Genomic DNA, 12938 nt, shown 5'->3' on the forward strand with positions numbered 1-12938 from the left:
TTTAATCTATGATGGAGACATGACATCATCACCTCCAGAAAAAACCAACAAATATGGCGTAAGAAACATATGTGCCACCTGCCACGAGTTATAGAAAAGAAAGCACATAGTTATAAAGTTTAGTATTCGAGACTTTGTAGCTGGTTCTGGTTTCTCTTAATGGAAATCGGGTGAAGCTTCTATTGAAAAAAAAAACATTATACAGATTTAGGACCTGATCATATGTTGATGGTTCAGGCTTAATACAAAAGTGGATGGGCTCTTTCAAGCAGTAGATGAGGTGCCAACAAACAATTTTTTTTAACAAACTGTGGTGGGCTATTTCAAGACATTGTGGTTCGAGTGCTTCAGAATGGCTGTGAGATGAGAATTACCAGAATGGATGAATATTCCTGAGGATTTAGTAGTTGACATGCGAATTGGCAACTAATTTAAATCCTGGCAGTAGCACCAACTTCAAGCCCTGGAACTAGGTGAATGAAGATTACACAACGAAGGCACACACATGCACATAGCAACGGTAGAAATGAGGAATCATCTTTGATCTCAGAAATGCTTTCTTTGACTTGATTTATGATACAAAAAGAAAGCAGCCACAACTAAAAGTAAAAACAAGCAACTGCACAAACAGGAGTAGTAAAATATCCCTGGTGCTGTAACTTGTGCCGCACATCCATCGACAAATACGTGGAGGCTCTGATCAAAACCTACATCACCCTGGTTCTTGGCTCTCAGACACTATTCCAGGTGCCTTTCAGTTTCAGCAGACGAGAAAGGAAAAACAGAGTAGAAAACCAGAGCTACTGAACAGAACAGATTAACAGAAGCAGAGGCAGTGTTTAGGAGGAGGGGGGGATTGATGAACTGCCATGCTAGCTAATCCTTACGAGATTGGTAGTAGTGCTTGGGTAGTGGTGGTAATCCATGGCGGCGTGCTCCCTATGATCAGGAGCAGCCTGGTGGCGGAGGCGCGCCGTGTTGTAGGCGTAGCCGGCGTCGTCCCCGAGCTTGTTGTGCCATGCAGGAAGCTTGGGCGTCTCGTGGGCCTTGTCTCGCGCGTAGGCAGCATAATAGCCGTGGCCACCGGCGCCGGCGACCACGTGGTCAGCTTTCCGCCCGCCATCATGGTGGGCCTTGCGACCCGCCTCGTCGATGGCCGGCTGGTGGTCTTTGGCCGGCGCCAGCTTGCGGTCGGCTTCGCCGTAGTAGGAGGCATCGTTCCCACGGTCCCCCCTGCGGCCGCGGCCACGGCGACGGCCGCCGCAGCCGGCATGGTTGGACCGCTCGCCGCCGTAGTCGTCCTTTATGCCGCCGCCGAAACAGGAGCTGAACTCGAAGCACATTCTTGTTGGTGACTCGACCTCCTGGCTACCTCTATCTGTTTTCTTTGCTTGCACTGGCACTAGACTAGACAGGACTATCTGGATTTGAGGGAGGTGCACCGAGGAAGCTTAACTGGCTGGATTTCTGGACTGGTGGTGGTGTCAGTGGTACGGGTATATATGCTCCGGGTGCCGAGACGATGAGCTCGTGCTGGACGCGACGTGTGTGGAGGCCTTGGCCTAGGAAAAGCAGAGTCCGGGTTCACACTTCTCCCTACTCCCTAGCCTGGTTCGTCCAACTCCACCTGAAGCGCGTCTTCACCGGGCGAACCAGCATCGCTCCTTCGTGTCATCAGTCTCGGCTTGAGAACAGTGACCTTATCGCGTCGGAGTCGTGCTCCCCCAGTCAAATCGGGGAATCGGGGGGAGACGAACGCTTGCGAGGTGGGCGGCGAGCGCGACGCATCATGGTGGGCGGTGCGGCGCCGCGGCAGCATCGACGAGCGATTCCGGAGGGAGGCCAAGATGCCGCGGGCAGTACTGTTTGGGTTTGGAAATGCGTGGCATCTTGTTGGGGTTCTGTCTTAGGCATGTTGCCTCATGGACGGCAAGACCGACTGTTATCCATGCTCTCTCCCCCTCCGTGTTCGTTCATCTTGGAACACGACTTTATCAAGGCAGGTAGAATTTTGTCCAAAACGGCGACAGACTGACCATTGCCGATGCCCCCTCCATGTTCATGATACCCACTGCCTTGCGAACGCAGGTTTTCAAGACAAAGAAGAATTTGGTCATGACATTTGTAGTTCTGCCAAATACTTGCCAAGCAGGTGTTGCATTTACCGCATCGAAGACGGCAGGTCTCGGCGGCATGGAGCAGTGGAGTCTCGGAATTGGGCACGGTTTGATAGACGCGTGCAGGCTGGTGGCATTGCCTGGTGTTGTGGTGATGTCGACGGGAGATGTTCCTGGCAAGGTCTATGCAATGATCCTTACAAAATGGGACAACAGAAGATGGCGTTTGTAGATCCTAGAGTATGCGCATGTGATGCGCATTGTGGGACGATTAGACTAGCTGGTGCTCTCAACTGGCCAGGTGGGCGGCTTATTGATGCCACTGGATTAGATGGTGTCCATTGATGCAGTTGGAGCACATTTTTATACTTGTACGTGTAGCGACTTTTTTCACTTTGAAGGTTTTTTTTTTAGAACGAAGGCTCAAGTAGAGCCCGGCTTTGAATTAACAAAGCCATCAACCGGCCAGGATTACAACTTCAAATATACCACTCACCAACTAAAGCAAAGAAAACATACAACAAAGATACAGGGGCGCCAAGGAACAGCTCACAATGCACATAATACAAGCTAGTTAGAAAGATTGGCGTAAAACATATAGGTTGGAGATGCCACTATCCTCTTGCATGCCGAAAAACCAAGGCGAAAGCGAAATCCTGATTAGGAGAGTGCACCGACGACGATGCAAGGCACGCCGTTGCCAAAACCTGGGCTTGAAGAAAGACATATCCATCCAGATCCATCGTCAAAGAAGGCCCCTGCCTCCTCGCCTGGCTCGAAGGCGCCGCACCGTTGAGCGAAGGACATGCTCACCCTAGAGCCTAGATGGATAGCCTCGAAGAAACCACTTGGGCGGAACCAGGCGTTCCCGGCATGCCGACGACGACTCACCTAGAGCAGAGCAACACCATATGCCAAAGTTCTGACTTGGAAGAGGGCGAGCGGTGAGAATGCACAATTGGGCAGCAGCGAGGGCCAAGACCAATTTGGGAGAGCGAGCTGAAGTGCAGCCACCGTAGGAGGGGAACCCTATCCCCTCCCGTCCTGGAAGATCCAAGGGCATCGGAGGAATAAACTGCAGCCCGGCGAAGAGCACCATAACAACTTGACCCAGCACCAAGGAAGACGCCGCCACCGCTGGACGCATGCTGCCGCCGCCGACACACTCCACCTACACCACAACGAAGCCCACAACCCACCTTTGTTTCCAAAACAGCGCCTTCAGGAAGGTTACGGCGCCAAGGGCGTCGCCGCTGCCCAACAAAATTGAGGATTTCTCCCGGAAGACAAAGGGAAGGGGGAGGGGGAGCAAGACCTGAACGGCGCCTTCGGGAAGGTGTGCGGCGCCCGCGGGCGTCGCCGCCGGCATGGCTGGCTGGGGTTTCCCCGGTCCTGCATCCTGACACCCACTCCCACCCGAGCAGACCGAGGCCCCTCGACGAGGCAAGCCGGATCTGGGGAGGGGAGGAGCTTGCTGGAGAAAAAGAGCAGTGGGGGCGGCCAGATCTGACGCAGCCGGAGCAAACGCTGCCGCCGCGCGCTGGCCCGCATTCTTCGGGGATCTTGCCGTCCGCACGGCCGGGAACCGCCGACCTGCGCCCGCGCCACCAGATGCCGAAGCCGGTGACGCCTCACCAGCTGGGGCCGCCGCCCCAGATCCAGAGGCCCCCCACGGACGAGGCGAGGCGGCGAGGGCCCGGCCGCCACCTTTGAAGGTGGCTTTGAGTAGATCTTTGTATTTATTTTGTTAGACTCCGTTGAATAACTTAATAAAGATGATTGCATGCATCATTTTGACACGTAGATAACAACTTCTAAAAAAACTTGCCAAGCATACAGACTAACAAGGTTCACTGTGAACGTAGATTCTTTAGCCGGAATTTTCATGGCAAGGCAAGCACAGTCCAGATAGTGAAGTTGCTTGGTACCAAACTCCTGTCCAATGCATGATGGACTGCGTGGCCCATCTACTTGGGGTTCATTGCTCTTATTTATGCCTCATTGTGTTCTTCAGGGGAATATTTTGGTTCTCAAAATAATCAATCACTTCATTGGACTGGGTCATGAGTCGTCGAATGCTAGAGACCGAAAATTTATGCTTCTACACTTCGTTCATTAATTTGAACAAGCCTTTTCATGCAAGACCATTGACCTGGATTGGGACTATCAAAGTCATTGAGATAATGCTCTCTGATATTCAAGGTCATGCCTTACTTTCAGTTTACTTAACAATTTAATTAACTCTGTCAATCCCTCGCAATTTTGTTTACTTAACACTTCAATTAACTATCTTAAAGTCCAAGGGGTAAATGACGTCACCAAATTTCAAGAAAATAAACAAATTTGACGACAGAAACATATGAGCCACCTGCCAGGAAATAGAAAAGAAAGCACATCATTGGACACATGGACGTATATGAGTGCATTACTAGGTATATATCAAACAAGATATGGAAAATAAAATGTCCTTTGCTGCTGCATTCCATTATGCAGCTGCCTTTATTCTCCTACAAGCCTGCTGGAATCTGCTACTCTTCCTCCTCTTCTAACTTGATGTGGCGAAATAGCCACACAGTGGTATGCTTAGACGTGAAGAAACCAAAAGGAGGGTATATTCTTGGTAGAGACCATAACTGGATTAGGGACAAAATGCAGGGCGCCAGCAAGGATGGACATGGATATGCACTGAAAAATTCACTAGATCTCAATCTGTGAAGGTGCTTGTCCACCGAAAGTTTGAATTATTAGAGACCGATGCCACTTGTTATGGATTATTTAGTATCAAGTAGTTAATTTCTGTTGTACTCACCCAAAATCTTGACCATTAATCCTATGTAAGTAAGGTCATCTCCTGTGGAGATGGAACAATTGTTTTTTCCATGATGGAGATTTCTTTTGTATATTCCGCGTAGGAGGAATAGGATCGACTTTTGAGTAGCAATCGCCTGGGCCACAGTAGAAACGTTTGGTGTAATATTCTTCAAAAGAGAAGTTGTCCCTTATTTTAAAATAGTGTAGTGCTTTATGAGCTCTTCTTCCGTTAATTAACTACTCCCTTGGTTATATTAGCTTGAAAACTGTCTTATATTATGAGACGCAAATTTCTGCAGTTATTCTCACAAGGTATTTTTATGCACCAACATAATGAACACTTTATGTATACGTACACCACCTAATTAATGGTCACAAAGGACACATATTGAATTTTTTTTGCTATTTTACAATGGTCTGTAGTATAAAATTATGTGAGCACTATTGAAATGATGGAACCACTAGCAGCATACGGGTGAGCACTATTCTGAAGGTGTATCCATGTTTCACTACATTTTTAACACGGACACTTATCTAATTAAGCACCTGTGTGCATGCTCCGAGAACAGTTGTTAGAGCATCTTCACTTATGCCCTCAAAAAGCCTCCCAAGCCATTTTTTGGGCGCCGGGCGAACAAAAAATGCCTTACTCGAACCCAGGACCTCACTTTTCACCGGATTAGCCAAAAAAAATAGCCGGCGAGCCCAGCCCACACCCAGGCCACCGGGGCGCATCTGGGTGCACCGGCCACGTCAGCCACCCACCTCCTCTCTCTCTCCTCTCTTTTCTCTTTCCTTCTGCTACCCCACGCACACACACCGAGCCGTCCTCTGCACGCCGAGCTGCACGGGGAGGCGCCGTGGCCGGAGCTCGCAGTCGCCGCTCGTGCCCGGGGCGGACCTCGTCGTTCTCTCCAGCCGGAAGCGACGCTCCCGACGCCTGCGTGGCCGGGGCGGAGCTCGCCCGCGTCTGCCTGTGCGTGGCCGGGAAGGAGCTCCATCACGGGGTCCAGGGTGCCGGCCTCGGTGAGGAAAAGGAGGCGCTGCTTGACGAAGGCGAGTGGCGTGGAAGCCGTGGCAGAAGTGCGGGAGCACGTGCACCTCGTCGCCGCACGCGAACTCCGCGAGGCAGATGGCGCACTCCGGCCGCTCCCCCTCTTGCTCGTCCACCTCCCTCTATTCCGGCCTCCACGACACGGTCGGCAACAGCTGTAGCGCCTTCTTCTCGAGGCCACCGCACGATGCTTTCGGCACCGGCCCGTCGACGGAGAACGCGGAGGGGTTGCATACCAGGGAGCAGCACGCGACCATGGCCAGCCCGACCATGCAGAGGAGGAAGCAGAGCACCGCAATCATGATCAGTGTCGTGTCCGTGTGCGCGCTCGTCACGGTGCCGGACATGGAGGCCGCCGATGGCGCGGCCATCGCGGACAGGCAGTCAACGGACTGCTCGGTGGCCGGGGGCGCGCCGAGCTCGAGCAGCGCGTCGCCGGTGGCGGAGAAGACGAAGACGCGGCCCTGGGAGTCGCCTGGTCGGCTGGGGTCGTCGCCGACGAGCTCGAGCTCGCGTGGCCCAGCAGTGCTAACAACATGTTTGTTGTAATGACATGCACAATAAAAGTGAAAAGGAAAAAAAGACACAACCTATCGGGAGGATGACTGGAAATTTTTTCCACCCAGAGAAAAGTTAGCGACGGAGCAACCCCAGAAGGCTGAAAATATGCCTCCTGGGGGGGCACAACGGTTGGAGATGCTCTTACTGGGACAACTCTTCAGATGATATATATGTTTTCTGTCTTTGAAAGAAGGTCAATCGTGTATCTGAAAGCTATCTCCAAGTTCTTTTTAGTTTGCTCGTGAAAGATGGCGATTAGAAATCTATATCTTCTATTAAAGAGAGGTGATTTTTTTGGTTTCGTCCCGCTTCTTTGGTCCCGCTTCAATTAAATTCACATATACTATTTGGTTTTATTACTTGCCACCCGTTTTGGCCCAACAGAGAAAGCCCACCCGGCGGGTGGCCCAAGTCCAAAGAACTGGCAAAAAAATAAAATTGCAAATGGAAGAGTTGGATCTCATAACCTATCAACCGACCACACATAGTTTGTCCAACTGATCCAGCTAGAGATATGAGGATTTTTTTTCTCCCGTTGCAGCGCACAGGCCTTTTTGCTTGTACTATAAAAAATATGATCACTTCCCGTGGGAGATATAGGGGCTGTTTGGTTTGTGACTAATTTTGCCAAAGATTGCCACACCTAAGGTTAGACAAGTTTGACCAACTTAGGTGAGTGTTTGGTTCAAGCCACATCTTAGGCAAGCCACACTTGGACCCCACATGGCATACACACAAAAAGTGTAGCAAGATTCCCTTAGGCTTGCCAACTTGTGGCTCTCATTTTGATGAACTAACCTTAGTCAAGTTTGACAAAAATGTATGGCAAAGTGTGGCAATGCTAGTCCTAAAACCAAATAGCCCCATAGTATAGTTGGATTTCTTAATGGAGATTTCATTTGTATATTCCGTGCAGGAGAAATTGGACCGAACTCTGCCCAGTTATACATGCCCCATCAGTTATTCTTGAGGAGAAACTTTTAATGCTAAATGGAAATATACAGTGTGTTGGAAATATGAGCAATTTACCAAATGATTTTATTAACAGAAATACTAGATAAAGCATGACTAATACAGTAGAGATAAAACAAGTCATGCGTTCTGGCAGAGGGAAGGTAAATAGCTTCTGCATATATGAACCGTAGCATATCATATCTAAAGCAGACAGTATAGCAAGTAGCATATATGAAGTAGAACCTATCATGTGTAGGACAAGGACTAGAACAAGGAACTGCGGCAGAACCTTTAACAGGAAAAACAAAAACACGTACGGGACAGCAGTAGCAGAAGCGCTGGACTTGGGGTCGGTGTCCTCGCCAGCCATGTCGTCGAGGAGGTCGTGGACGTCGGGGAAGAAGTCGCCGTCGGGGAAGTAGTCGTCGGCGACCGGATCGTCCGTGATGAAGCAGTCGGTAGTCGCGCTGAGCGCTCCCCAAAAACCTTATCACCCTTCTCCCGTACAGCACGCCGCAAGACGGGATGGGGAAGAACGTAGCAGCAGCGCAGCGGTCGGAACTTTGTGGCGAGAGGAAGAGGAGCTTCTATTGTGTCTCTCTGGAGAGGAGCGACCTCTCTTATATAGGCACAGGAGAAGGACGCGAAGAGACTGCGGCAGGAGGTGAAGCAACGAAGGGAGACGAAGCGAACAGGCAGCGGCCGAAGAGGCGCGCCGTTCGGCGCGTCGTGTCGCGTCGAGGCGCGGCGCGGCGCGACGTGGCGAGGCGGGCGGCGGAGGAGGAGCGCGCGTGGATATCCCTCTTATTCTCATGATCGTACAAGTGGGGAAAGAACCTCCCTTATAAGGAGGTCCAACTCCCACTAAACTAGCAATGTGTGACTAAATTTTAGTAGTATCCCTTGTCTTGCACAAATGAGCTAAGTGGGCCTCTAGGATTTATTAGGAATTTCTGAAATAGTTATTGGGCTGCCCAAAATAGACTAAATTCCAGCACAGTGTAGAAAATATATCACCTAATTAAAGCTTGTAAAAGATGAATAAATATTAAAACATATGTGTGCTTCCACACTAGTATGAACTATAATAGCATTTTGGGAGAAGACGTTTTCCTTTTTCTCCCCAGCTTCTTCCCACCCATACTAAGAAGACTAGGCCTGTAAGGATTCGATTTACCTGGGTTTTTTGGAATTTTTTTCAGGATAGCTGTAAAAATTACGCGTGTGACGAAAGTGCTTCATTCCCTTCATTTTGCTATTCCCACCTTGTGGACTTGACGCGTGTGACGCATAATAGAACCTTCGATTGTAATTCTTTTTTCATTTTGGGCCTGTAACGTTTTTCACGTGTGTTTTCTTAAGCGGTTTGCACTTTGACTGGGCCTTCTGGGATGTGCGTGTCCTGCGCTGCGATTTCTTGTCTCTCTCGAAGCCTCGAGTCCAATCCCGTGACACGGCTATGCCGCCCTTTCCCGATATAAATGGGCATCAGACTGACTCTCGCCTCATCTCTCGGTGCCCCCTCCCGCCGCATCCCCATCCCCTTCTCTTCTTTGTGGATGCGCCCGCCCAGGCCGCCGGTGACCCTCACCATCAGAGCCCTCCCCCACGTCGTCGTCGGAGGGAGTTGTCGCTTTGGCTAGGATAGGGTCTTTGCCGAGGGTGGAGGTGCCCCAGTTCCCCATCTCCCCGCCTCAGTGATGGAGAGGTGCGAGATGGATGTGGGGAGGAGCGGGCATGGTGCAGTGGCTGAAGCAGGCGTTGGCGTGGTGGCGGCGTCGGGAGCGGTTGGAGGCGACCACGGGCATCCAGTCGTAACGGCAGGGGGCGATGTGGCTGCTCGAGGTCCGGTTCATCTTGGATGTCACGGAGGTAACCCATATCCGAGCAGTACTTCACTCCAATCGCATGACACGCTGCTCCCAGTGAGGCTAAATCCCCATATTATCCATCCAAATCTGTCGTGTTCTCTGAATGATGTGCTGTGAGCTTCATGGTTGGGTGAAGACTCCTGCTTAAAGTTTTCGATCTACACAGTTTCCGGGATGGATGAGTGGTGTGACTAATTTGTTTCTGACAATTCCAAGGTTTCCGTGTGGTTTCAGTAAAATTTGTTGATTGGGATAAGTTTGATTGATCTGATGATTTTGTCGTTTCTTTCTGTCAAGAAAAGGTTGATCTCATGTTGTTTATTTTTTAGTATATGGGATTTATTTTGCAGGACAGAATTTTGTGGGCAGAGTGGTAAGAACTGACAATTAATTGACTTAATTAATTCCATATTTTGTGTTTGCATTATAAATCAGTTCAGTTTTTATGCAAAATATCTTTGCACCTGTGTTCATCTGCTCCTCTGACCACTCCATGCCATGCGTATGTGCAGTCCTTGCCTCATTGGACATGTTCACTCTCATGGCGAGCCTCAGTGGCCTGTGGCCGCCAGCGTGCCCTCTCGGTGCCTGCCGGTGCAAGAAGGCATCGACGGGGCAGATGGTGGCCCTGTACACTGGTTTGTGCCTGCTCTGCCTGAATTTCGAAAATAAGTTTTCATGAGTTCTTCAAGTTAAGTAGATTTCGTGTATGGATTTCTTTTCCTAGCATTAACTTTTACTTGTGTTTATTCGGTTTGTACGCAAGAATTCTAGAGCCATGGATGCAAGAAAATAGATTTGGGTCTGGTATTCTAATATGAGTCGTTTTGAGAAGTGAAAAATGAAGACTCTTAATTGCAAACCAGTAACGGAAGAAGAAATAAAATTTTATTGATCCCAAATGACAATGGATCTGCTCTCTGTTTCTATAAGTTCATTTCATTCTGCAAGCTTCTCCAATAATTACCTATAATTTTTCAGATATAGCATTGCGAATCGTCTGAACTTTCTTGTGAACATTGCAGGCAGCGCCAATATTCATGCACTTGAAAAACCTCGGACAGTGAAGAACATGGGAGTGCAAGGGCACATTATGTATTCTTGATATAATGGTAGGAAGTATGTAAATAATGTTATTTGTAGTGAGACTGACAAAGCTTATGCATGAGATAGAGCTTCATTGTACATTACTTTGCAGGTTTCAAGCCTTTTGATGGAAGCTCATGTATCTTCCTAGCAAGGCTGATGGACTCTGGTGCTTGGTGAATGTTGCCCAGCCTTGACCTCTCTTAAGTTTTGCATAAATAGTTAAATACATCATCTGAGCTAATCAATTTATATGAAAACAAATCAGTAGTGATTTCGTCAAATATATGGGTTATTTTGATGACAGTTCGCTTCTCTCCCTAGATGATCAAATCAACTATTTTAATCTCATTGAACAACTAGATGATTGAAGTGCTAATCAAATTAATATGCCCCAACCAGTTTATTGGGTACTAATAGAATTAATATGCTCTCACAGGTTTATTAGGTGATAACTAAAACGAACATTCTTTGGCTGACATTTGAAGTAAGATTAAAAACAACCTACAGAACAAACTGGAGATGGTACACATCAGATGGCTCCCTCCCATGGAGAATGAACTGAAGATTAATATTGATGGCGCTTTCCACCCTGAACCAAACACTGGTGGTTGGGGTGCAGTCATCAGGAATCATAAAGGAGAGGTAAAAGTATGTGGGTGCCTAGCTAGGAATGGATAAAGGAGTGACAGCCATTGGCCTTGAAACAGATTCAGTGCTGCTGAAGCAAGGGGTAAACAATGATGAATGAGGCCTCTCTGCTGTCTACCTAGGCTTAGAGGAGCTCAAGGAATATCTGAAGCAAAACTTTGAAGTGTGTCATTTTACTTCTGCTAGGAGGAACTGTAATAAAGTAGGCCGTTGTTTTGCTAGCTATGGTAGTACCTTAGCATGTATGATCATCTTCAAACAGATCATGTAATTCCACTTGTATCGGACCTGGTGGCGACTCTTCTCTAATTTCTGCATACATCTCCCCTAGATATGGACCACCCTGCTTTTGCATTATCTGTTTTCAAACAACAAGAAACTTAGTTCTGTAAATTCATAAAACTAATATGCCAGTTAGAATGCGCGAGTATATGCACCCTTTGCTTTTAAATAAAAAGTTGTGTAAAATAAACTGATGTGTAAAGCTTGATCATTCTAATTTGTGTTAATTAAGTACATATGTACATTATTGAGGGGATGATCTAAGGTAATGAAGCATAAGGGGATTAAATAAAGTTTTATTTAGTAGGTGTGATCTATCATAGATGGTGAAAATGACAATTGCTCATGCATTGTTTTTCTTAAAACAAGATTCCCATTATGTCATCATTTTGACATTCTGCTTCGATATATGTCGATGCAGATAGAACAAGCACCTGGCTGACGAAATTGCTTGGCTAGCGGGTATTCTAAGTTATTGTATTAAGATCAGATAGTTGCCTCTTCAGTTCTATATGCACATGCACATAGGTGTGTGCCAGTATTGGATAAACATTTCATTGAACATTCTGTTTGCAAGATATATGCTCATGTGATAATTGTTTGGAACTACTAACGCAGTGGTTGTCAATCTAAGTATATGTTGTTGTCTAATCTCATCCCCGAACGAGCGCAAACTAAGAAAATGAGCAGGCCTTCAGGCGTTAATGGGCCATTTCTGTCGATGGGCTCTGGCCCAAGTTATCTCAGCCCAGTATAGATGATTTATTTTTCTGGTTTTAGCTACTGCACTGGGCTCTCTAATGAGTTGCCGTGGGTATTTTCTGGCATTTTTCTGTCTTCCAGTACATTTTAAGTTCTTTGACCAAAAAAGGTACGTTTTAAGTTTATATTTTATGTTTTTGCACTGTTTTATATATAAATTGCCGAAAATACCATGGACTAAAATTGTCATTTTTTGCATCAAATTAAACCAAGGGTTTTATGATGTGTTAATTAAATTTGATGTTTAATTTGAGAATTATAGTATGACTTCAAATTTAATTTCGAAAAATGTCGCTTTTTTTATTAGTCAGTACATGAGTTTGTACAAGCTCTTTGCAGCACTAATCTGGCATGTGGCCATAAAACTGATCTGAATCATCAAAGATCACCAAATCAGCAAATTTGGTCCTTACAATTGAAATGTAGTTACCATTGTATGAAATGTATCTCTTGTTTTATGTAATAAAATCTCGCTTTTCAAGATGCCTTATCGTCTATCCTAGCTTAACTCCACTATAAGATATACATCCAAGTTCTCCATAATTTACCATGGTAATTCTGCATCCGGTACGACTATCACTACATGATTTAAATCACTTATGCATGTACCAACTAGATGTACCTTTTCCTTGTATGAACTACTTTGCAACGAGTCAAATCTTGGAACGAGTTACCGAGCATTACAAAGGAACTTAATAGCTTATCAATTCATGTGGCGCGGCGTGCCGCCGCGCACTACCCGCTAGTACTCCTCTAGGCTGTCATGCTCCCTCCATCGTTGTTCTGCTA

At 47.3% G+C, this 12938-nt stretch overlaps 2 protein-coding genes across 5 annotated transcripts; one reads left to right on the forward strand and one right to left on the reverse strand.

The window, feature by feature from the left end:
- Nucleotides 1-599: 599 nt before the first annotated feature.
- Nucleotides 600-1448, reverse strand: LOC123057714 (uncharacterized). The gene has a single exon (XM_044480627.1). The coding sequence runs from the start codon at nt 1341-1343 to the stop codon at nt 873-875; it is 471 nt and encodes a 156-aa protein (XP_044336562.1). The 5' UTR covers nt 1344-1448; the 3' UTR covers nt 600-872.
- A 7544-nt stretch (nt 1449-8992) lies between these two features.
- LOC123060001 (uncharacterized) lies at nt 8993-11712 on the forward strand. 4 transcript variants are annotated; one of them, XR_006427687.1, is made up of 4 exons: nt 8993-9369; nt 9881-10006; nt 10394-10480; nt 10567-11710. XR_006427687.1 is itself a non-coding variant. In XM_044482561.1 (3 exons), exons 1-3 carry the CDS (start codon nt 9198-9200, stop codon nt 10471-10473), a joined length of 378 nt encoding a protein of 125 aa, XP_044338496.1. In that variant the 5' UTR covers nt 8993-9197; the 3' UTR covers nt 10474-11709. The 4 variants fall into 4 exon arrangements, 1 of the variants encoding a protein (XP_044338496.1); XR_006427688.1 differs by having other exon boundaries at nt 8993-10480; nt 10567-10630; nt 10894-11712; XR_006427686.1 differs by having other exon boundaries at nt 8993-10006; nt 10567-11709.
- Nucleotides 11713-12938: the final 1226 nt, after the last annotated feature.

The sequence above is a fragment of the Triticum aestivum genome, chromosome 3A (genome assembly GCF_018294505.1).
Source record: "Triticum aestivum cultivar Chinese Spring chromosome 3A, IWGSC CS RefSeq v2.1, whole genome shotgun sequence".
In the NCBI taxonomy this organism is placed as follows: Eukaryota; Viridiplantae; Streptophyta; class Magnoliopsida; order Poales; family Poaceae; genus Triticum; species Triticum aestivum.